Below are 25365 nucleotides of genomic sequence, written 5' to 3' on the forward strand. Positions count from 1 at the left end.
TATTGATTAAATGTAGGGAATGTGGGAAAGAGAGGAATCAGGAACAACTCCTAGAGAGGAGTAGCAATAAGCAAATGTTTTATATTGGACATGTAAGATTCCTATTTGACACTTGTTGCTCAGGGAAGAATCCTGGACTAGAGATGAAAATTTGAGAATCATATACTATATGTGGTGTTCAGAGTCATAGACAAAATAGGAGACAATGAAAACAGAAAATACAGATAGAAAACAGAAAAATGGTCTAAGGCTGAACCCTGGAACTTGCAAATCTTAAAGGATGTGTAAATGAGTTAGCAGCAAAGAATGTTGATGAGGAACTGCTGATGAAGTAGGAGAAACGGAAGTATCTCAAGAAAGTGATCAACTACATCCAATTCTCCTGTGATAGTGGGTTTGGAATGGGATTGCACTAAGTGTATATCTTTGGAGGGAGGGAGCATCATTATAATACTGTTGTCTTTCATGAGCATGACATACTCCATTTATATCATTGTTAATATCTCACAACAGTTATAATTTTCTTTCTAGAAATTTTGTTCATTTTGTGGATTTCCAGGTTCTTCATTTTTGTGAGTTATTGTAAACGGTATTGTTAGACGCTTAAGGATTATTATCAGCCTCATTGTTATAATAGTGTAAGAACTGAAAGATCCTAAGAGAACTATCTATTAAGCTTGGCAGGATGTCAAAAAAAAAAAAAATGCTGGAAGTTGAAAATCGGGGCTTCCACAATAAGGTTGTTCTTTAGGTTCAGACTTCTTCGTTAATGCACCCAGCAGTGAAATGGGAGCCAACGGAATTATTTGCTGCCCTTCCTTTAGTCCTCATTTCTTGCTGCTTTTCTAAATATGGGGTCAAAATTCCCAAAGGGTAAGTAGCTCATCTTCCTGCCTTCCCCTCTCATCTCCCTATCCCACTAAGCACGTGGTACTCCTTAACCCTTAGAGAGGGTAGAAAATAAATTGTGGAGAGGGAGCATATGTTAAAGGGAGAGATTCCCAAACATGTGAGTTAATGGAGGTAAAATGTCTGTAAGAAACACTAGAAATAATTGGTCTACACGTTCTGGAGAAATAAATTTCCCACAGGTGGTGCTCTCCGAGAAGATAATTTAACTTGGAGGAAGCATTGACAGGGTCCCCAGTGAAACAGCAGTCGTGTGGAGTCTGGTTGTGACTTCTTCTGGAAGGGCAGAATAAAGCCTTGAAGAGAAGAAATAGGTATTTACAACAAGTTTGTAAGTACCATATTTACTCTAGAAAATAATCATTTTATAACTTTAATTCAATCACATGTTAAAATTTCTTAGACTTTGGGCACAATAAACTAGAAGTGAAATCTTTACCCTACACTTAATAGTTCCTTGAGCTGCAGTTTCTTACCCCAATTATCTCTCGTTCCACTTTGAAGTCTGTATTGTGCCCCATAATATCTAATGTTTACGGATGATTTTTGTACCAAACACTTTTATTTGCCTTGCAGGGGTTCACAACTTGATATCTCTTGGTGTCATTGCCTCATAAGTAGGTGGATTCTAATCTTTTATCATTATCTTCATCAACTTTACATAATACAAATATTCTCTCTCCCCTCAAAGTCTGGTAAAATTGTCTGGGCCTGGTGCTTTTTCAAGGGTAGCTATTTGCCTATCTTTTCAGTGTCTCCTATAGCTGTATTTTACTCAGATAGTCTACTTTTCTTAGGGCAAATTTGATCGTTCATATTTTAAATATTTGTATATATTTGCAAATATATCTATTAAAATATACTTACCAATTTCAATATCTTCTATGTCTAATGTTGCTGATAATTTGCGTACTGTTTCTCTTTCTGTACTAAATTTACTAAAGGATTAACACATTACTTTTCTTTCAAAGAACCAGATTTTTGTTTCATTTCTTAATTCTATTTTAGGAGAGTGGGAAAGTATAATCTATTCCATTGATTTCTGCTTCTTTCGTCCTTTATTAGCTTTTCAGTTAAAAGCTTAATACACTATCTTTAGTGTATTAAGGAAATAGTTCTATTTCCTCATAAGTAAAATTTAAAGCTATGATTTCCTTCTGATCTCTTGGCATAGGTTTTAATATATGGTGCTCTATTTCTAAAAAGTGTTTAATTTTATTGCGATATCCCCCTTTAACCCATGTGTTTTTAATAGTATAGATCAAGGAGAGCATTTTCAGCTATTTCGTTGCATTATGATTAGTAAACATGTCTTGCATGGTTTCATCTTTTTCAACCCTTGTTGAGCTTTCATTTGCCATCTCACACATGGTTAGTTTTTACCAGTATTCCATGGGAATTTCAGAATTATGTACTTTTATCTGTTTTAAATATAGTTATGATTAATCTTGGTAACCGTGTTCTTCAAATCCTCTACATCAATGAGTTTTAGTCAACTTGATCTGTCAGTCCCTAAGAAAGGTATATCTATATTAACATATAACCACTGATTGTTAATCGATTAAAAACCTTTGCATGCACATTCATCTGAGTATATGCATGTGTGTGTGTGTGTGTCTAAATCAAGAGCAGACAATTTATGATCACTTACTGGATTGCTACTTTTGGGATTGAAAGACCCCTCTTCTAGTGCTTTTTATACAAATACATATATGATGGCAGTCGGGAAAAAGCCCAACTATTGTTAATATAATGAGAACGGTTTGCATGACATTGATGAAACCTGGCAGCCAAGGGGGGTGGACTGGAATGCACATGTGTGAACAATGACAACTTCACTATACTAGTCAGTGGGGACAGTAGATGCCCTTGAGTGAGCATGTGTACTGTGTGGCCGTCACAATGAATCTGCATCAAATTTTGCATTAAGCTTGAACATTCCTCTGTGGAAACTAATGGGATGATTCAAAAGGCCACAGCTGCAGGCAACTGGTGATTGGCAGCTTCATCACAACAATACATCTGCTTGTTCGTCATGTCTTGTGCACAGTTTAGCAAAACATCAATCACCCAGGTGACACAGCCCCCTTACAGCCCAGATTTGGCGCCCTGCAACTTCTGGCTTTTCCCAAAACTAAAACCACCTCTTTTTTTTTTTAGATTTTATTTATTTATTTTTAGAGAGAGGGGAGGGAGGGAGGGAGAAAGAGAGGGAAAAAAACATCAGTTCCTTCTCACCCCCAACTGGGACCCTGGCCTACAACCCAGGCATGTACCCTGACTGGTACTCAAACCTACAACCTTCTGTTTCACAGGCCAGCAGCACTCAGTCCACTGAGCCACACCAGCCAAGGCTTAAAGTCACCTTTGAAAGGGAAGAGATTTCAGATCATCGATGAGATTCAGGAAAATACAATAGGGCAGCTGATGGCAATTGGGAAAACTGTGTGAGGTCCCAAGGTGTCTACTTTGAGGGGGACTGAGGCATCATTGTCCTACGTACAATGTTTCTTATATCTTGTAACTTCAATAAATGTCTCTATTTTTCATATTTATATGGCTGGATATTTTTTGGACAGACCTCATATTGTTTATATATGTTTAAACCTATGCTTTTCTAACAACTTCTAGAGTAATAATATCTATATCCTCTTCCTGAATATAATATAATTCTAACTTAGCTCGTTTATTTCTCTTCACTCTTGTGAACCCATGACAAAATCACCTGGAATTTGAATTCCAGATTTTAAAAAAAAAATTATGGGGAGGGGTAGCCACACTGAAAGATGTCTATATTTGAAGTCACTCTAATAATTTTGAGCTCTTGTTTCTTCAAAACAGTAAGTAAAATGTGGAGCAGAGAACATAAACATAAAATATTTTGTAATCACAGGCTTACCTAAAAAAAAAAAAAAAAAATCTTAAAATCCAAACTCGAATTACTAATGAAAACAGAGGGGAAATTTCAGCACAAACATGATGGATTCAATAAATCAGTACTTCTTGTATGGCCCTGATTATCACAATGGTGCCTGTATCTGACCTCACAACTATCATACATTATCATTTATGGCACATTTCTTTTTAAATCTGTATTGCAGGTAATTTGGTGTATGTATCATATCTTGTTGTTAGTTGAACTTTTCTGATTCATCTTTCTCCTACCACCTGGTTTCTAATTTCTCAGTAAAGTTACTCCATTATAAAATTAGCTAGATGAATAAAGACCAATTGTTCTAAGACTTAAACAATTTTTTTAGGATCTAAACTTACTTATATTTAGGAAATATTTCACTGGATACATGGCCACCTTTGCCTCTGGTCTCTCGTATCTTCCTCTTAGAATTTTTTCTTATTCTTGCTGGAAAATAACTCCAGAAATTCTTTCAGAAGGGTCTTAAAAGTTACCCACACTTAGATGATAGTTTGATTGGATATAGAAATTTAGTTTCTAAATTATTTTCCCTAGGTTAAAAAAAAAATACTGTTTTATTCTTACGTATACAGCGTTGCCCAAATGAGAAGTCACATATAAACTTGATTCCTATTTCTTTTTAAGAATTTTCTCAGGGTGTTATCTCCTTAACTCTTGTGTTATGAAATGTATCATTAGGTCTCTAGGTAAAGGTCCTTTTAATTTACCCTTATATGCTCAGATTTAATGGGACCTAATGGTCTGAGGATGTATGTAGATATGTATGTGTATAGATTCTGTTAAATAGTCTTTAAAAAAATTTCTGCAAGAAATTTTCTGTATGGCCACTTAGGTTGTCCACTGCACAACTTTGGGGACGCCAGTCCCAAAGATGGTAATTTAAATAGCTCCAATTTAAACACTATTTGGTAGACCTGTATGTTATTTCTTACATTATTTTTATTCTTTCCTTCTCACATTCTTATTGGATAAATTTTGTAACATCTGAATCTATCCATTTAACTTTTTTTCTTATTTTCTACTTTATATCTTTTTATATGCCTTTGGATGAAGATTTCTGGGCTTCATCTTTCAGCTTCCATATTTTCTTCTAGCTATTCCTGTTCTATTTTGAATTCAATTCTACTGTTGAGTTTGTGTCAATAACCACATTTTAAATTTCTAAGATCTTTAATTAATTATTCTTGAACTTTTCTCCCATCTGCCATCCCTTTTTTTTTTTTTTTTGGTCAATTTTCTATCATTTCTATAAATTAGAGGTGGAAGATGGGAGAAATTTAACATGTGTTTAGTACACAATCTTGAATTAATAGATATTACCACTGGTATATTAGAGATGCAAAAACTGGCCTAACACTCAACAAGACTTCCCTACTATCAACAACTAACATTTGAAATGTTTATTGTTAAGTCTAAGCATTTTTATATGTACTTACTCATTTACCTTTCATAAAGGCATTATGAAGGAAGCATTACTATTACCCCCAATTTAAAGATGAGGACACAAATGAAGAAAAACTTGCCTTAGTCTCACCGATAAAGAGAAGGGCTAGACTACAAGCCAGGTGATCTGTCTGTCCTAAGAGCCTGCTTGACTTCTGGATCACTTTTAGGAAATGCACCCATTTTAAAAATGAAATCTTTGTCTAAAAGTCATCTTGAGGATTAAACTGTCATTTTTAGAGATTTCTGTACATACCATAGTCCATTGATTAATCCTTGAGAAGATGACTTTACCAATCTGGATGACATTTGACCTGACCGGGCAAACCAATCTCTACACTTAACACTGCTTGCTTTCTGGACCTGTTATTTAAAGCTCCTTATCTTAATTCCATGCCCCTTTTTTGTCTGCTGAAATGCCTCTCCCTCCTCATCCTATTTACAGCATTGGGAAAACAGCACCTCACACTAGGCTGAAAAAGCCCCACCCTGATCTCATGTTTTGGCCACAAAGATACATTGGCTGAAGGGAAGCTGTAAAATGCCCTACTTTATCTGCCCCTCAGGATTTTTAAATCTCTCACTCGAGTTTTAACTGGGTCAATTATTAAAGGCACTTAGAAGAGTGTTCCAGCTTAAAGGAGCAAGAAAAAATGAAGGAACAGTATAGACAGATTTACTGGCATACTTGAACCTACTACCGTCCTCAGATCAATTTGGGTTCTACATCTGTGGTCTGGGCAGTCAGTCAACAAACTTTCGGTGAGAAACTTTTATAATAGGCACTGAGATAGACTTTGTGGAAGATTCTAAGTACCCAAAGAAGACAAACACAAGAAAAACAATGAAAAAGGAACAAGGCTACACAGTTCACAAAGCTACACAGTTGTGAATTCACTGTGCAAGGAACAAAACCTTAAGAGAAAAGGGCAGACTTCCCTGTGAACTAGAATGGGGTGTGCAGGATTTAGAGTGAGATTTGAACAAGATTCTAAAGAACTTGCAAATTGATAGGGTTTGAATAGTCTGCAGAACTACCGATTACAGAAAAAATGATATGATAGAAGCACAAAGAGAGATGTTTGAGATGTTTAAGATGTATACAATGGAGGACTGGTGGAAATGAATAATTGAAGTTTTGGCCAGTTGGTAGGCAGCCTTTAGTTTCAGGATAAGGAATTGGGATTTAATCTTAATGGATAATTAATGACAGCTTTGGATTAAGTGAGCAAATTGACAATGCTCTAACATTTCAAAAGACTTGAGAAATATTGTCCTAGTACTTAAGGAGAGAGCATCCTAGACTTCAAGATCCTAGGTGAGAACAGACATAACTCTTACAGTTTAATTGTGTAGACAGAAGATAGAACACTTTGGCCTTCTCATGTCTTGAGTTAATTTTCCTATCATAAAATGACTCAAAGCCCAGTTTACCAGGGAAATTATATTACAGTCCAATTTATGCAATTTTTAACTGGATGTAAATTTGAACTCTTAAATCGTAATTTAGTAAAATTCATTTTAAGCACAATATTGTCATGTAAATTCCTCCAAATTTGTCAAGAATGGCTTAATTTCAAGGCCTATCAAGTGAATTGGAAACATTTTCCTTTGCGTGGAGGGTAGATTTTATTTAGTAAAACATCGACAAACCTTTGTCAGAATTTGTCTTGAGTTATGCAAGTTTTGAACACAGGTCCTTAAAAGCTCACCCCACGTGTTAACTGTGGACTTTTGTACATCATGCCCCCCAAAACATGTTGAGAAAAACAAAACACCTGGGAACACTAAAAACGACCTCCTGTTTCCACCTCATCAGGAAACTTCAGGAGAGGCACCTGGAAATGTTTCACAGGCACCAAGGTAGTTCTTTTCTACCTTGGTAAAGATGTGTAGGTCTGTGTACTGCTTAGCTTTCACCAACAGCAATATTGGCTGGGTAGGAGTGAGGGAAGCTTTGATCAAAATAAGGATTAAGTAAATTCTGAAAGGAATTTGGTTTCTGGGTTTCTCACACTACACACAGGAGGGACATTACAGACCAGATTGTTTGCCGGCCGTTCTAGGAATTACAGAATACCTAACATCCTTGACCTCTACCCACTAAATTCTAAGAGTTAGTACCCCTTTCTCAAATGATGACAAGCATGTTTCTCTACTTACCACCAGATGGACCATGGAGTGGGGAACAAAGTGCCTGGTAGTTACCGAGCAAGAAGATAGGGTAAGGTGGCTACATCTGGACTCATCGGTTTGGCTTTTATAAGCAAGTTAAGTGGCCTCCATCCGTACACGTTAGGAAAAAGGTCTGGCACACATTTAAAAGGCCACACTGAAGGACACAGGGAGGGGCAAAGGAACCCTCACCACTCGAGTCTTATGAAACGATGCCAATGCTATAATCTGGGTTCTGTACACCTTTTACTAAAAAACCGGTTTAAGTACGGGCTACTGAAAACTAGCCAATATCAGTTAATATTCGTGCCACTAGGCACCACTCAGCTACAGAAGGTTCTTTAACTTTAACAAGCTCACTAGCTTTTTATCACGGTCCCAATCTTGCCCTAGGCCCAAATGCTCTTACCACGAGCCCAACCCACTTAATCAAAAGCTTACCAATTTACAAGCGTTTACAGCCACTTCTTGTCATTGAAGTGGCTCTGAAAAGAGCCTTTGGGGTAAAAAGTAGCTGTTCTATCACGTTTCCTGCGCACTATTACTTCGAGCTGGTGTACTTGGTAACAGCCTTGGTGCCCTCGGACACGGCGTGCTTGGCCAGCTCGCCGGGCAGCAGGAGACGCACGGCCGTCTGGATCTCCCGAGACGTGATGGTCGAGCGCTTGTTGTAATGCGCAAGACGGGAGGCCTCACCGGCGATGCGCTCGAAGATGTCGTTGACGAAGGAGTTCATGATGCCCATGGCCTTGGAAGAGATGCCGGTGTCCGGGTGAACTTGTTTCAGCACCTTGTACACGTACACAGAGTAGCTCTCCTTTCGGCTGCGCTTGCGTTTCTTCCCGTCTTTCTTCTGCACTTTCGTAACAGCTTTTTTAGAGCCCTTCTTGGGAGCGGGAGCAGATTTCGCAGGATCCGGCATTTCCGCGGCAGGCAACACCACTCACCAGCAAAACCAACCGCGAGTACAACGGGGTTAGCTGCGCGCTTCTTATAGAGCCTACATGCAAATGAAGACTCGCACAGTCCTAAGTTTTCATTGGTTGACTTCCAACAGTGGCGTCATAGAGGTGGGGTCCATGTAAATAAGAAACTCCTCGCTCTCCCTCACTGGTCATTAGAACAAGTCTTGTGAGCCAATCAAAATGTCCCATTTCACACTAACCAGTAAATTATGTCAAGTGGTAGTTTCTAGTTTGGGGGTCTTGTTTGCGGTTGGCTTTCACTTTCCAGGTAATGTATGGGAGAGATCTACAACGCTAGCTAAAGACACGTTAACCATCTTTCTTGCAGTTTTGCTGTATGCATTTTGCTTTAAACCTCCAGGTATTATTTCCCTGAAATTCCCTTTCTGGTTTGCGCCACCTGTATTATGCAGTGAGGAACATAATAAAGTAAAAATTGGATTTATATACTTAAGCAACCAACAAAAAGCTTAGTAATTTTTTTTAAGTAACTTGTGTCAACTCCCGCCCATCTTCGGGATCTTACACATCTAGGAACACAAGACCAGTTGAAATTCTAATGAACTACCAGGGAAACAAACAAGGGTTTTAGGCTAACATCCACCATGGCTCCAGAAACCATAATTTAAACCCTAGACTACAATCTGAAACTATCTTGCTTTCCAAAAGATGTCAACTCCTGCACTCATACTTAGATGCTAACATTTTGAGATAGCACCTTTGAAAATGTTACTGGTAGAATCAAGCCAGGATTTTCATTGATAAACGTACCGTTATCCACATCACCGATATATGATGTGATACCCACATCACAACTGGAATGCAATACAGCACTTTTCAAGAAAACGTGGGTGGCTCTGAAAAGAGCCTTTGGGATGTTTGCTTAAACCAGTATGCTTTACGCCCGCTCCCCGCGGATACGGCGAGCCAGCTGGATGTCTTTAGGCATGATAGTCACGCGTTTGGCGTGGATGGCGCACAGATTGGTGTCTTCGAAAAGCCCCACCAGGTAGGCCTCGCTCGCCTCTTGCAGCGCCATCACCGCGGAGCTCTGGAAGCGCAGGTCGGTCTTGAAATCCTGCGCGATCTCGCGCACCAGGCGCTGGAAGGGGAGCTTGCGGATCAGCAGCTCGGTGGACTTCTGGTAGCGCCGGATCTCGCGCAGCGCCACGGTGCCCGGGCGGTAGCGATGCGGCTTCTTCACGCCGCCCGTGGCCGGCGCGCTCTTGCGGGCCGCTTTGGTGGCCAACTGTTTCCGAGGGGCCTTACCACCGGTCGACTTGCGCGCAGTCTGTTTTGTACGCGCCATGATGCCGCCGCTTTTATTTTACGTGTCTTAGACAGGCGTATTTATACACATAACCTCGCCTTGATTGGGCCAGAAAGCTACTAGGAATTTTCAGAACTGTGATCTCATTGGCTAGAATTTAATCCTTACTGGGAATAGAAGATTGTTACACTAATCTCTTTATAAAAGATCATCCCTTTAAATTGGTGTAATTCTTTTCTTTTTTTAGATTTTATTTATTTATTTATTTTTAGAAAGGGGAAGGGAGAGAGAAAGAGCAGGAGAGAAACAGCAATGTGTGGTTGCCTCTCACACGTCTCCTATGGGGACCTGGCTGGCAGCCCAGGCATGTGCCCTCACTGGGAATCAAACCAGCAGCTCTGTGGTTCGCAGGCCGACACTCAACTGAGCCATACCAGCCAGGGCTAAATTGGTATAATTCTTATAAGAGCACATTACAAAGTGGTTTTTGCACATTTGGAGCTTATACTTTAACAGGTTTCTTAGAAATACAAGCCTGCCCTCCTATGGACTAGGTTGCAGCCTGTAATTCCAGACATGAGTAGGTTCCAGCCTGTATTTCCAGCCATGAGTTAACTGTAACTCCTTTCCCATGGTTAATATTTACTCAGTGCCTGACACTGTGCTAAGCGCGTTATGACTGAGGTTCAGCAAAACAATAGTTAATTGAAAGAACCAAAAGGTTAATTTGCATTTACCTGACTTCAGAATCCGTGCAAGGCCTATGCTGACCTGGTCGAATTTGCCAAGTGGAGTCTTCTGCCTTTCTATAGCCTTTTCCCCCTGGAATGCCTCAATCCATTTGAGTGACCACGTAGGTCTTACAAATGAAACCTAAGTCAAGGAAGAGAAGACCAGAAATATTAATTCCTCCCTTACAATGGTGAATAGTTTCTAAATAGTCCAGTTATGTTTCAGTCAGACTAAAAGTTAAAGATTCAAAGCAAATAAACAATGCACGGATTACTAAATTGCCAGCATGTCCTTCAATAAGGCGTTTTCTAACTCTTAAAAGCTTTCTCTATAAGGAAATTGAAGATCAAAGACCTTTTCTTTAGTTCATATGCTTTAAAGTATTGCTCAGAAAATTGCATGTCATAAAACAGCACTTATGTAAGGTTACCAATGCTTAAAGTTGTCATAAATATAAAACTTTGAAACAGCTGCCTATTTTATTGAAAGAGCACTGAATCCAAACCTTATAAAACCTCAAACCTGAGAACAAAACCCGGCCAAAAAAGCTCACAACTTACCCTGATGTCAATATGGATGATTATCTTCCTGCTGAAGTCAAAGTAAAATAAGTGATTGTGAGGGGATTTCCTGAACACTAAACACAATGTAGCAATTTGGTATCTTTATATCTTCAAGAGCCCCTGGGGCAGCAGCAATCTCCTATTCTAGGGGAAAGATCTAAAATGTCATGCAAAAGTACAACCGATGTGAATAGCTGTTCCCCTTCTTATGGAGGTTTGTAATAATGCCTTACATCTACAGAGCACGAATCAGTCTTTTTAAATTCTTCTCTATACGCCATCACACTTAATCGCAACTCTGAAATAGGTAAGAAACTGAGCCTCAGAGAAATAAATCATGGCTTGTCTCAGATAGTAACCAGGCCTGCATAATATTCAAAAGTAAGAGAATGAAATGATAATGGATTTCCAGTTTCCTCAGACTTGGGGTACCTTTTAAAACTCTGATGAACTTTCCCATCATGTAATCACATCACTTAATGTTTCTCAGACTTCTTCCACTGAACTATTCCAATCAGAAGAAAACATGGCATCTGGATGACAGCCCAAAGCAGCTCGCCCAAATGTCACATTTCTTTGGAATGTTTTCTGGGCTTGTTTTTTTTGGAGGGGTGGGGGCGTGGTTTTTTTTTTTTTAATGTATGCACTGTTGGCTATGTATGCCACTTTATATAAAACAAAGAATCTCAAGCTGTATATTCGTATAGAATCCAAAAGTCATGGGATTTATTTTACCTTTAGAACATAGAAAATTCCAAGAATCTTCCTCTGGCTTAATAAAGAAATTGTATACGAATTTTTACTTCTCAGAAAAGAGATGTAAATGTAAATATTAATTCCAGGGCAATAAATCAAATACCATAACTAATGAGAATGGTCAACTTCTAAGAGGTATATGTGTTACCGCACAGGGACCAGCCTGCAGCGGGTCTGCCTCAGGCCGGCCTGTAGTGTGTGAGCTCTTGACTGTGTGTAGGAAAGATTTCACAGCACGAGTCCAGGTGATTTTGAGAGTACATTTATTAAAGCTGGGGACAGTAAAACAAAGGAAGGACTTAAGGTAGAAGAAGTAACAGGAGAGAGCCTAGGTGGTGCTCTGCTTTGGCTCCTCGAAAAGTTACAGGAAAGGAGTGGTGAACCAGCAGGGCTGCTTTTAGCTCACAGGGAAGTGAGAGAAAAAGGGGATTCGGAGACAGGATCAGGGGTAAGCCCAGGTCCAGCTGTGGCTGCTCTGTGCTCCCCTGGCTGCAAGTCTCCTGGGGACCCTTGGAGTTTAGGAAGAAGTAAAAAGTTCATGCCCAGAAAGGGGCATAGGCATGCTCTACAGCTAGCCACCCAGAGTCTTTGTCCTGAGGGCTTTGTATCTTTCCTGTGGGTGAGAATCGTAGCGGAAGCTGTCAGCAGAACATTCACCAGCTTTTCGGGTGCGTTTTTCATGCTGATGTGTCAAAATGAACACATACAGGGATGTGGGAATACTCTTTGGTCTGTTATACTGTTTTACTTTTATCTTGGGTCTGTCTGGCTTTTAATGGGGTTTTTGTTATTTGTTCCCCTGACTTCATCGGTCCTTGGTTTAACTGGCACAAGTGACATTAACTGTGTCTCTGTTCTATCTTTTCCCAGACCAGAGAGATTTCGGTTAGGTGTTCTCTGGTTAGGGAGGAGAGGTACAAACCATTCACTCTCAAGTGTCCTTGGTTTGGGGAGAGAAGGTCTTGCGATTCACCAGGTGGCTATAAGCTGCTTCAACTGTTTGGCCCTGTTTAATTTTCTTATCTCAGTTTCCCTATTCTACTTGCTCAGGAATTTTCCTAGCTTTTCACCATCCTGTCACATAGGTAACACACTTCTCAAAGTATAACAATCTGTGATGTATGGTTGCCTTAGAAATCACCTTTGACAGCAGAATTCCGATCCATGTATGTCCAGTTTCAGTTTCCCCTAGTCTCCGCATTGGTAGATACAGTGGTATTTCAGTGATATTTCTCAATAACTACTTTATCAGACGCAAGTGTATAATACAGAAGAACCTTTGCTTTGCTGCAGCTGTGGGGAAGAGGGAATATTTTTTCCTAATATCGCTGAAGTTTATCTCACCAGAATTAATAAAAATCAGCAGTTTTAAGATTAGGCACTGAAATTTTATCATTCAGCACTATAAGGGGGGAAACTCATGCGTGAGAAGCTTAAAATTTACCACAGGAAATAAGCAAGCAAAAGAAAATATTGCACAGGTGAATTATTAGGCTCCTAATGTTTCATATGTTCGTAGGTTTGTTGTTAATACAGAACTAATGGACTAAATTAAAATATGTGTTCCGGGAAGACAGTTTGTATTTAATCTTTGACTCAAGTACCCCCAAGGCTTCAGGTACCACCAAGATGAGACCAGATGCCTGATTCCCTTTCGTCTTGAGTGGCCTGCAGCCCTGGGCCCAATTGAGAAGCCGTAGGATTTTGAGCTTCTTTTATTATCCCATTCTGAGAGAGTTCATTCCCTGAACATACTGCTCATTGGATTAAAAACTTCCCCTTTACTTAAAACACTACTGCCTGTACTATACAGTGAAGGGTGGGTAGAAGAGAAGGAAAAAGTTTTCCTCCCCCCTCTTAAGGCCCCTGGCTGGATCTGAAAATTAAACTGCCAAAGACAGATTAGCAGGAGAAAAACACACAAATTTATTTCGTATAAGTTTTACGTGACACGGAAATCTTCATAAAGAAATGAAGATCTGAAGAAACAGTCATACCCGAGTATTTTTATGCTAGGTTTGATGAAGAGTGGGCACTCGTGTAAAAATGGGACAGACAGGTTATGGAGCGTGAGGTAAGTATAGTAACCTGGGGAAAACAGCAAAACAGGCCTGTCTGTTAGGATCCTTCTGTGCGTCCCTTTGCCTTTAAAGAAAGGAATGCTCCTTTCCTCTGGATCTAGGGATGGCATCTCACACAAGAGGGTTTTGTGACCTGTTTCAGGGGAGAAAGTCCATGGGAAGACCACTTTAATAGGGAAAGCCATGTTAAAATGTTTAATATGCTAAGGGGCCATATTTGGGGGTAGCGTGTCCTGTACCCCATCAGTGGCAGAATATGATATACCTAAAATATGCCACTTGAGCATAAGGATTATTGTGAGCTACAGGCACTTGAAAAACAGCAGGTGCAAAGCTGAGAGAAATCTGTACAAACAAACCTCGTTAAAGTAACCTTTATCTTCCGGGTCACTTTCCCACTGTTAATGCACCAATTCAAACCCTATTGTCCTGTTACATTCTCCCAATTAACTAGTCTGTGTCCAATTCAGTAGGTAAGTGTTCAGCTCTAACCGCGTCTCTGATCCGTCATTTCTTTATGAGGGCTCCCATGGCAAGTAAGACTTACAGTACACAAATTTGTATGCTTCCTCCTGTTAATGTCTCCTGTCAAATTTAATTCTCAGGCCCAGCCCAAAACCCTAAGAGCAGAAGTGAAATTTCACCTTCCCTACAGCAGCTATGAGTTTAATGGGGTGCAGAACATGCTTCCCTGCTGCGACCAGCGAGGGGAGGAGGTCCCTGATGGGGGGCCACGGGAGATTAAGAAAGACACAGACACAGACAGTTTAAGGAAAAGCGGGGGCCAGGTGGGGCATTGTCCTCTGATGGAGAGACAATGACCCTGAATATGGTCTCCCCGTTTATTTTAAAAGGTGTAGTTAGATAAAGGTCAAGGACGTTTTGCAGACTCAGGGAAAAACTGCAGGCATAATTGCTGCATTCCCAGGCTATCTAAAGGATAAATATTTCTTCTGCAAAAGTTACAGCCTCATTCAGCTGAAGCTTGTGGTTAACTATCTCCTTCTAAACCCCTGCGGGTTCTGGCTGTGTGATGCCAACCTTCACTGTCCTCCACACTTCCCCCAAACATACCACTTTGGTGTATTGATTGTGAGCTGAAGGAACTTGAGAAACAACTGGTGCAGGAGGGGCTCTCTGCCATTTTTATCTAAAAGTAGCTCATAAAATTTCCCACTTGAGAGATACCCTTCCAGTACCACTAAAATTTGTGTGCTTTATCCCTTTTGATCAGTCTTATGTCAGTTTAATTCTTCAGCCCAGGCAAATAAGTTTTTTGGGGGGGCGGGGGGAGTCTGTCTTTAGGCAGATAAGAGGAGTTCAAACTCTGACCCTGCATTTCTTGTTTTTTTAAGTAACTATGGCTCAAAAAAATCAATATGCCAAAACAGCATTTTAGTTTGGCATGTCCTGAACTCCTAGTCTTATTATGGGGTGGCATCTTCTACTACCCTTCAACATCTGTGAATTTCAAAGTGTTGTTTTAGACATGTGATGCACGGTGGCATCATTCAGTGAACAGACAGAGAAAAGGGGTAGGGGTGAGGGAATAAATCCTCTCAGCCCCCATGGCAGCCGCACCTTGGAGATTTTCATTTTAAATTTTGATTTTCGGAGAGGTTGAGTTTTGAGCTTAAAGTGAGTAAAGAACAACCGCCGGGATGGATGTACAGGTCTGAAGCCTAGAAATCTGGATAAAGATACCGATTTCAAATTCATGGCTATACATTGGCATACAGAAGGTAGTTACAGCCAAAGGAGAGATGAAAGAAGACACATAAGATGTTTAAATAAATAAATAAGTAAATAAATAAATAAAATAATCCTTTCTCAGAAAAACTCAACTTCTTTATGATGGAGAAACCACATCTTCTCATGGATTTGCCTACAGAAGGCCCAGGTAATGAACATGATATCAGTAAGGATCCCAATCAACTTCACAGGGCAGTTTCTGGTAATGACTCAACGTGGAGCAGGTGGCCTTCCTCTTGCAAAACCCATTTCAGCAAACTTTTGAGCTCTATGTGGGGCCTCAGTTTGAAAACAAAATCCTGGCTGAAAAGAGTCGATTTTAGAGGATCTAGAAAGAGTTACAAAATATCGTTGAGTCTTCTTTCTGTATCTATTCTTCTGTCACCAGAAGTTCGGACAACAGTGCATTGGATTCACTGACCTCCACGAGAAGGTTTGGCAATATAATGTGACCAATTTTCCTAGGATCTCATTTCTCCCGGGTGAGGTGAAATCCCAGGCCTCATACCCACCACAATAGAGACTACACTCGAACACCAGGGCGACCTCCCTCTCTCCCGTCCCTGATACCCCAGGGGCTGCTCTAGAGATCGCCTAATCGGTCTGTCCGTCTAATGACCACAACTGCTTGTAGCCCTTTCCTGTAACCAGTCTGAAGCCTGGGATTCTCTTGGGATTAGACATGGCGCTGGCGTTCTCGTCTCCTTTCCTTCTCTGGACTCCATTTGCTCTTCCGGTCTCTCCGAGAAAGACCTTTCCTATTCGCCTGAATTTAATGTCTCCCGGGAGCACCCAGATGGCGAGAAGCGAAGGAAAACAGCTGCGGAATTCGGAAGCCCAGGCTTGGGACCTGGCTGTGGCAGACAGGGTCCGCTAGAGGGCGGTGTGTGGGGCGGGGAAGGAATAGGACACGTGAGCAAAGAAAGGAGAAACTGCGGTGGGGCGGGGACCATTTCGACCGCTTCCCGCCCATGTGCTTGAGGTTTTCAATCCGGTCCGATAGTCTCATATATCAGGGGGCCGAGCTGGCCACACTGGCACTGAGGCTTGTGTTCTCGGGTTGTGTTAGTCATGTCTGGTAGGGGTAAAGGAGGTAAAGGATTGGGGAAGGGGGGTGCTAAGCGCCATCGGAAGGTGCTGAGGGATAACATCCAGGGCATCACTAAGCCTGCTATCCGTCGCCTTGCTCGGCGTGGGGGAGTGAAGCGCATCTCGGGCCTCATTTACGAAGAGACCCGGGGCGTGCTCAAGGTGTTCCTGGAGAACGTCATTCGGGACGCGGTGACCTACACGGAGCACGCCAAGCGCAAGACGGTCACTGCCATGGACGTAGTGTACGCCCTGAAGCGACAGGGACGCACCCTGTATGGCTTTGGAGGTTAAGTCTCTGTTGAATCCTAAAACGTGGCAATTTCAAAGGCCCTTTTTAGGGCCACCCATATAGGTTTTGAAGGAGCTGTACACCTGTTTCCGCATCGTAGGTAACTGCACTTGGGACTTAAAAGTACACTAAAGTGGTGGGTGTGTGTTCGTGTACTGCTGCCATTTCAGGAGCTCTTACTTTTTTTTCAGTTTTAAAAACCTAAACCCTCAATGCTCCAGGTTGAAGTAGTATTTCAGGTTGTTTCTTGGTGTGTTACTGCTTGTTAAACTAGGCTATGGAAAATGAAGACTGGGTGAGGTCAGTTGACCCTCAATCTCCAGTTTTGCTACATTTGAGCAAAGTGGGAAGGCGGCCCTAGGTTTATAATCTACATGACAGTTCTGCCTCTTGATCGTTTTTGAGTCTTGTAACCTTGGCCTCACTTCCAGCTCTTCAGTGAGGGGGTGAGCCAGGTGGCTCTAAGGGCTCGAACATAGGATGCAGTTTTGTGATGTGCTCACTTGAAAAGATGCAGGAGTACTTGCAAAGTTATCAAATCCAGTTACCAACCGTTCAAACATCCGAATACAGGGTGGGGCAAACGTAGATCTACAGTTTGAACCTACTGTTGCCCCATCCTGTATATTAAGTCAAGATGAGTTCTTTAGTGCAGTTGTAAAATGGCAGTTGTCTGGCCAGTGTGTAGAAAGTATTCTTGGTTTCCTGTGTTTTGGGTGCTCATTTAAAAGTCTCCTTACAGGAGACTTCTGTACCTTTAGATTTTAGTTCTTAGTACCACAGTGAAGAAAAGTCAAGGACCTATGAGAGAATGTCTTTCAGTGACAACACTGCAAGGATAGAGATGCAGAGACAATATCCTATAATAGCAAAACAAATTAATAATCTTAATGTCTTGAAAGCAAATCTTCAAGTAACAATTCAGATGTGTAATTTTTCCAATAGGGGCTGTTGTAGGTAGGAATGAGAGGCCTGCAGGAACATATCCACCATCAATATAGAAAGCACAGTGTAATCATTGGCGAGGCAAAAGCAAATAAATGATTCTATATCTGCACAGTAAAGAATAAAGTGTCATTCTCTGTACTACCGCTTCTATATTTTCTTGAAATGTGGTAGGTCTACACCGCTAATCCTTAAGCCTAATTATAATTTATTAGCTAGTACATTTTCAAGTAAAAGACATTATCAGCATTCTACACTTATAATTTTACAGCTAAATTTGGCTATATAGTAGTCGAGAGAAAAAAAATTATGTCAGCTCCCAAAAGAAAAACCAGCTCTTGCTCTGTACTTGGCTGTTCTCATTAGAACCAAACACTTGAAGGTGAACTAGGTTTAAAACAGTGCTTAACAATGGAGATGTCAGCAAGTCAAAGGATGTGACTGGCCCTCCAGGAGCTTATCAGAATGAAGAAGAAAAATCATAAAATATATACATACATACTTACATATATGGTTGAAAACCACATGGTAGCATATGTGCAGTATAAGAAATCTAGAAAACATCCCTGGCTGGTGTGGCTCAGTGGATTGAGTGCTGACCTGTGAATCAAAGTGTTGTGGGTTCAATTCCCATTCAGGGCACATACCCGGGTTGTGGGCCAGGGTAGGGGCACTCGAGAGGCAACCACACGTTTTTGTTTCTCTCCCTCTTTTTCTCCCCCGCTTCTCCTCTCTAAAAATAAGTAAAATCTTTTTTAAAAAATGCAGTAAACAATTCAAAATTTTAAACATTAAATAAACAAATAAATATAGACAATAATTACTGTAGGAATCCTTCCACTAGAATATAGTAATGACAGAAGTCATTGGCTGCTGGGAAGTGGGAAAGCATGGCTGTGGAGGTGGGGCTTGTGTCGGGCTTTGAATAAGGAGCAGAATGCCTGGCACCCTACTGAGATACACAGTAAAGGGGAGAGGAAGGAGGAGGACCAGGGAAAGAGCTGCAAGAACAATGTTTGTGAAAAGCTCCAGGTGAGAAATAAATCAGAGGATTCGGTGTTAAAGATGTTTCGTTTTCCCTTTAAAATCTCAGTTGCAAGTGGCATTTCTATTGCAAATGTCACTATGATTTTTTTTTAATTGTAAAGGCAGTGTAGATTGAATATATCTGAACCTCACTGAGATATTCTGAAGAAGGACATATTAAAGATTTGAAGAGAAATCAAAGAATAAGGGAGGAGTGGAGGGACAACTATCCACTGGCTAAACTAGTGGTTCTAAGTGTGAGCTGCAATCTAGGAGCATCCGATCACCTGGGAACTTGTTAGAACTACATCTTGGACCCACCCCAGACCTACTGAATGAGAGAAATTCTGGAGGTAAAACCTAACAATTTCTGGTTTAATAAACCCTCCAGGTGATTCTGATACACATTTTAAGATTTGAGAACCACTGATCTGAGTAACACTTTTTTCTTTAAATGAAACAAAAGTATTTAGAATCTAAATATATACTACCCTATATTTGTTCACCGTAATGTTGAATTTTGTTTTCTTTAGTGGGAACAAAAATTAGGTGAATGAGCCTAGTAAATTTCCTGTAGTACAAAATATTACAAGAGGAAAAAGGTAAAAGCTTATTTTCTCCAAGTATTTAGGGTAAACAAAAAAGATGTATGAATAAAAACTGTAGTCAGCTTGTTTTACAGATTATTGGTCTCTATTTTTAATAGTATTGAATTTTGTAATCAATAGCTATGTTTCTTTTTCTGCTTAAATTACTCCAAGATCTTGTTCTTAAACCAACAATTATACATGTTCTTTACAGTAATATCAACAGTGACCTCGTTCCCATCCTGCTACTCCACTAAATACTACTATGAAATGGGTTAACTGAACCCTCTATTTGCTGTATGCAGCCTCTGAATATTGCCGAATTACAGAATATGCATTATGCATCTTTTTGCATTAATAAATGGTTGTTTTAAAAAAAAGTCTTTAACCATCTGTAACAATAAGGAATATAATACTATTTTATCACTTTGCTAACAAAATAACTTCCTTCTCATTTCCACCCAAGCGGCACAGGTGCTCTCTAAAGCTGCTCCTGACCCGCCATCTCTTCCCTCCTTGGGTGAAATCAGAACTACCTAGAATGTATATAAATGATCATATAGAATTTACTCTGAGGGTCCACCTCCATTACCAGGGTAACAGAGGCACTTAAGTGTCCCACTGAGTAATCAAATCTCACAATTGACCAATCTGAAGTCTTACCCTTTCTTTCTAGGCTCCCCACTTCTCTACATAGGGGCGCTATCCTCCCAGGCACCCAAGCTAGATGCTCCTGAGTCACCCACTACATTCTTATTTTCTTCTTTTGAAACCTTTCACTCTGAACTTTATATTCTAGCTCTAATGTACATGTTATCTCTCTACTGGAGCCCAAAGAATTATTACATATGCAGAATGTTACTAGTATATATAAATATGTATGCATGTATACAGAACTACCAGAAAAAAAATGCTCATAGAAATTTAGGAATGATGTATAGATGTTGGTTGTTGTTATATTCATTTAGTGTTTCTAAATTGTTTGACTTGCTTAAAACAAGCATGTATAATTTCTTCTGAAATAATCAGAGGATAATAGAGAGGCAGGTAGACTGATTGGTAGGTAGATAGAGAGATGATGATAGATGGATAGATAGATAGGCAGGCTATATGAACCATGGCAAATTCTAGCTTTACCAAAGTTCAATTTTCTCATCTTAATGTTACTGAGAATTTCTCCTTAGATTACAGGAATGTTTTAAGAATCAAAGGAGGTCTGTGTGGAAGACTGAAGCTGGGACCTGACATGAAAACCACAGTCGATGCCTATTTCACCCAATCTAGTTCTTACAGACTCTCTAACCTCTGTGGAAGGAGGGAGAACATAGCCAGAATGTAGAAATAAAGGCAGGCCAGAAAGGTAAAGATGAGGTATAAGCAGCTTGGCAGGGCCGGAGTTTTCAGGACTAGACAAGAACAATGTAGTCATCTTAAAGAACCAAACAGACTCCCCGCTGATGTGACTTCTTACTGTCCACTATTTTCGCCATAAGCATCTTTGCTGCAAGCATTTTTACCACATACCTAATTGGCTGTAAGGCAATTTTGCTGTTAAAATAAAAGATAATATAATTGGTTGACAGTTTGGATTTGGTGGTTGTTGTTTGGTTTGATTTCTCTACTGACAAAGTTCTTGCAGTTACTCCCATTTTTATATGATATTTAAATCCTATTTAATACACTTAATGCTGCAGAGTTCTCCATGGAGCGAATCTACCACAGTTTCTCTGTCCACTCTCATAGTGTGGGAATTTCTTTTGGATAAATATCCAGAAGCACAATTGCTGGTTCTTATGATATGTTTACTTAGTTGACCCAAGAAGTATCAGGCTACTCTTCAGAATAGCTGCCCTAGTCCACAGCCCACGAGGAGGGCACCAGTCATACATAAGCCCTAGATCCTGGCCAACCCTTGGAATTATTCAGCTTTCCAACGTTTCCTAGAGTATCTAGCTTAAAGTGGCATCTCATTATTGCTTTGATTTTCCTTTTCTTTTTAAAAAAATTTTAAAAGATTTTATTTATTTTTAGAGAGAGGGGAAAGGAAGGAGAAAGGGAGAGAAACATCAATGTGTGGTTGCCTCTCACACATCCCCCACTGGGGACCTGGCCTGCAACCCAGGCATGTGCCCTGACTGGGAACTGAACCAGTGACTCTTTGGTTCTCAGGCCAGTACTCAATCCACTGAGCCACACCAGCCAGAGTGAGTTTCCTTTTTCTGATTACTAATATTTATGAGCATCTCCGCATATATGTTAATCTTGCTTCTCTTCTGTAACCTTTTCCCCTACACTATTCATAGGGTAAATTCTACCCCTTCTGAGTTTAGCATTCAAGACGCTCCTCCCCCCTAATACACTGGCTTCTAAGTCTCCACCACTAGAAGGTCCCATGGGAACCCTTAGGGTTTAGGAGGCAGTAAAAAAAATCCATGCCCAAGAAGGGGTATGGGTATGCTGTAGAGCAAGCCCTCGCCAGGTCTTTGTCTTCATTGTTTTTCCCCCCACTGCGGGGAGAATCTTAGAGGAGGGTTTCGATAGACTATTCATTAGCTTTCCAGGTGTGTTTTTAATATGCTGATGTATCAAAATGAGCATATAGGGGAGTTTGGAATTATTCTCTGGTCAGCTTTACTGCTTTACTTTGATCTTGGGTCTTGCTATAACCAGGTTTTTGTTATTTGTTCCCCTGACTTCATTTGCCCTTGCATTCGGCTGTCACAGATGGCATTAATTAAGTCTCTGTTCTCTATCTTCCTAATCAGGGTGATTTAAACTAGATAATCTCTGGTTGGGGAGGAGAGGTACAAACTGGTAGGGTGGTCGTGATGCAAGCTGTGAAAGAATTCACATAGAGAACAACATGCAGACAGCAAAGTTTTTATTTTACTTTCCCAGAGAGGGAAAGGGCTAGGTGCTGAGATATGCAGCAGCCCTGAGGGGTAAGTGCTTTGAGCTTTTATTAGGTTATTAATTGGATTATAAAAGGGTGGAAGGGGTTGCTGTTGTGTGGCCCCTGGGCTGTTGGGGGCTTTGCAACAGGAAGTGTGGGTGGTTTTGTATAAACTGCAGTTTGCTTCAATGTTATCTTTTGCCTGGAGCTGTAGGGGCAGTTAATCACTTTCTGTTCTTGTTTTCCAGTAATTCCCAGTCCTGTGGACATACAGCAGAAGAGTAAAATGGCATTCATGTTTAATTAGGTCATAGGCCTGCTTGCAAATGACGCCACTGTAGTAATTGGCACTGGCTTTGTCCTTGCATAAACCATTTGCTCTCAAGTGTCCTTGGTTAGGGAAGACAAGGTCTTGCAATTCATTAGCTGTAAGTTGTTCAATTTGTTTGGCCTTGTTTAATTATCTTGTCTCAATTTCCCCATGTCACTTGCCCAGGAATTTTCCTAGCTTACTATCTGCCTCACTTTCAAAACCATACTCCCTGGGCTGTGGAGGGGGAAGGAGGGAAAGTAGTGCTGGGCACTTATTTCATTTCCCAAAGTGCTCCAGACACAGGAAGACACTCCAAAAACTGGCAATAGAACTGGAAAAGGCACTTCCAAATTGATAGAAATAGCCTTTAACGTGTTCAGTAACAGGACAGATAAAAAGAAGAAAGACACGGAAATGAAAAGTAGACTGCTACTTTGGCAGTAGCCATTCGTTTGGGACCAGGCGACATTCAGAGAGAAGATGCCTCCAGTGAGTAACCCTGGCCACCTTGGGAAAGGTCCACAGGCCCCTAAGTTAGGGCAGGACCAGTGTCCATACTGCAAACACTGGAGGAGGGTTGCTCCACTCATCCCCAGAGTGAAGGTGAGCGTCAGCAACCACTCTCCAAATGCCCCTTGAATATGAAGATTGACATGGCCAAGGGGCTCCCCAACAGGTTCTGCAGAATAAGATCATCTCCAATGAGGAGCCTCATTCAGGTTACTTTAGAAGTTGAAGAACTGTTAGAATTTCTACTGCATGATGGAACCACTTATTCTGTGTTGACCACTTAAAAGAACACCCTGTCTGACAGAGGTTCAATATGTGGACCCTGACAAAGAAGATACCTACTAAGAAGGCTTCCTGGTAGCTAACTGGCCTCAAATTTAAGCAAAAACAAACAGAGCCTAGCAGTCATTTTTACACAGGGCTCTCTCAGGTAGAAAGAAGTTCATGGAATCCTATCTAAAGCAATAGGACTGAGGCTTTCTCTGTGCAATCAGAGCTGTGTAGGTACATTCTGCACCACCACCACCACCTTTACCAACCAATCAGAGCAGCTCCATTTTGACCAGTCAGCAAAGTATCTTTTGGACTAAACTTCGAATACTTGGAGTCCTCAATTGCATGAGGACAGGCCAGTCAGGGACCAGGGGCATGGCAGGGACTTGTTTCTGTATAAACCAGCTCTTCTCCCAGCTCTCTTGCATACATACAAGGAAGGTGGGCAAAGAACAGCTGTCAGTTTCATTCATTATCCCGATCTGCAGAATAGATGCACTACGTGTATATTCCATTGGTATTATGTTAGCAATTTTCACCCCACAGCTGGGATTAGAAAGCATAATCTCGTACAGTTAGGCAGTAACAAACTATAACCAATGTTGCTTAAATACCATCTTCAACGGAATGCCACTCATAACTATGGAAATAACCCTGATAAATGCAGTAACTCAAAACAGAACAGCACTAGATACTCACACAGGAGCCTAAGGAGGAATATGTACCTTGACAACAGAATACTGTGTGTGTGTGTGTGTGTGTGTGTGTGTCACATAACTGGGAACATTATGTCCAGCTCTTCAGGATATGCACGTACAAATCAATTTGATATCTGACCCATTCTTACTGATAAACCAATGGGCTGAGCCCTGGTTTGGATCAGGACCACCCCATGGAAGAAGATACTGATTGCCTTAGCAGTCCTCATTTTGGTAGGTCTCATGCTGCAGTACCTACTGTTGTAACTTTTGTATGGAGCTAAAAAGCAGTGTTCTGCAGAATGATGGCATCTAATGCAAAATTTATGATGTTACAAGAGGATACCATAAGGAATCTTAGGGGCCATTAGAATTAGCAGAAACAAAATTTCATCTTCTAGTGCCCTTTAGCTTTGCTGACCTTAGTGACTTCATGAACTTTCCTCATTACCCCCTCATTAAAATACAGAACTTTCCTCCCAGAAGCAGAGATTTTCTGCCATTTTTAAACATGGACCTATATAGCCATATTGTTTAACTGAGTGCACAGGAATGTCTCCACCTATACATGCGACACCAAAGTCCACCTGCATGATTTCCCCCAATAAAGATGGATCAAATGCTTTGTTTGGGATACAGTGCTCTGAATGCCACCCTTGGTATGTTCCATGCTTGCGCTCTCCCATAAAGTTCCCTCTCATAAAATCATCTCGGAGCTGCTTTTGGCAGGGAGCTACTAAACTCCTGATTCACTCTCAAGACCTCAGTAAATTAGCCATAGGGCCAGAGACCAACCATTCCAAACTGATGAAGACAGCCTGCAGGGTATTCAATAGCAGGCATGTGGCAGAGGAAAGAAAAACCAATGTATGTATTACAAGCAGGAGGGACATTGAAAGAGGACTGTTCGAACCAACACGAGACAGCAGAGTGGAGACAAGACCAGTCCCCAAATGTCCCCGTGAAGGTGAGGAGTGACGGAGCTGAGGAGTCCCCAGAAGGCTTCGGGAAATCCGATCACCATCTTCCCCCACCCCGAGGAGCCCCAGGTGATCTTGGAAGTTGAAGGAGAGCCAATTTAATTGCTTCTTGGGTATCGGAAGCACTTCCTTTGTATCGACCACCAAGAAAGGCACCCAGTCTAGCAGGGGTTTACAG

At 40.9% G+C, this 25365-nt stretch overlaps 3 protein-coding genes and 1 long non-coding RNA gene across 5 annotated transcripts; 2 read left to right on the forward strand and 2 right to left on the reverse strand.

Annotated features, from left to right (window-relative positions):
* Window positions 1-55: 55 nt before the first annotated feature.
* Window positions 56-8445, reverse strand: LOC112313783 (histone H2B type 2-F). Of its 2 annotated transcripts, none has more exons than XM_024570412.4 (2): window positions 8008-8445; window positions 56-1205 (listed from the first exon to the last, which is right to left on the reverse strand). In XM_024570412.4, the coding sequence occupies exons 1-2, from the start codon at window positions 8382-8384 to the stop codon at window positions 1115-1117; spliced, it is 468 nt and encodes a 155-aa protein (XP_024426180.1). In that variant the 5' UTR covers window positions 8385-8445; the 3' UTR covers window positions 56-1114. The 2 variants fall into 2 exon arrangements, with proteins under 2 accessions (XP_024426180.1, XP_024426179.1); XM_024570411.4 differs by having other exon boundaries at window positions 7904-8443.
* On the forward strand, window positions 1103-3644 carry LOC128779690 (uncharacterized). The gene is made up of 3 exons (XR_008425776.1): window positions 1103-1240; window positions 1486-1526; window positions 3225-3644. It is a non-coding gene; the product is annotated as an uncharacterized lncRNA (long non-coding RNA).
* Window positions 8446-8697: 252 nt separating the features above from the next.
* LOC139440423 (histone H3) lies at window positions 8698-9739 on the reverse strand. Its single transcript, XM_071219939.1, has one exon. The coding sequence runs from the start codon at window positions 9734-9736 to the stop codon at window positions 9326-9328; it is 411 nt and encodes a 136-aa protein (XP_071076040.1). The 5' UTR covers window positions 9737-9739; the 3' UTR covers window positions 8698-9325.
* A 6902-nt stretch (window positions 9740-16641) lies between these two features.
* LOC128779689 (histone H4) lies at window positions 16642-17132 on the forward strand. Its single transcript, XM_053915485.1, has one exon. The coding sequence runs from the start codon at window positions 16653-16655 to the stop codon at window positions 16962-16964; it is 312 nt and encodes a 103-aa protein (XP_053771460.1). The 5' UTR covers window positions 16642-16652; the 3' UTR covers window positions 16965-17132.
* Window positions 17133-25365: the final 8233 nt, after the last annotated feature.

The sequence above is a fragment of the Desmodus rotundus genome, chromosome 12 (assembly GCF_022682495.2).
Source record: "Desmodus rotundus isolate HL8 chromosome 12, HLdesRot8A.1, whole genome shotgun sequence".
NCBI classification, from domain to species: domain Eukaryota; kingdom Metazoa; phylum Chordata; class Mammalia; order Chiroptera; family Phyllostomidae; genus Desmodus; species Desmodus rotundus.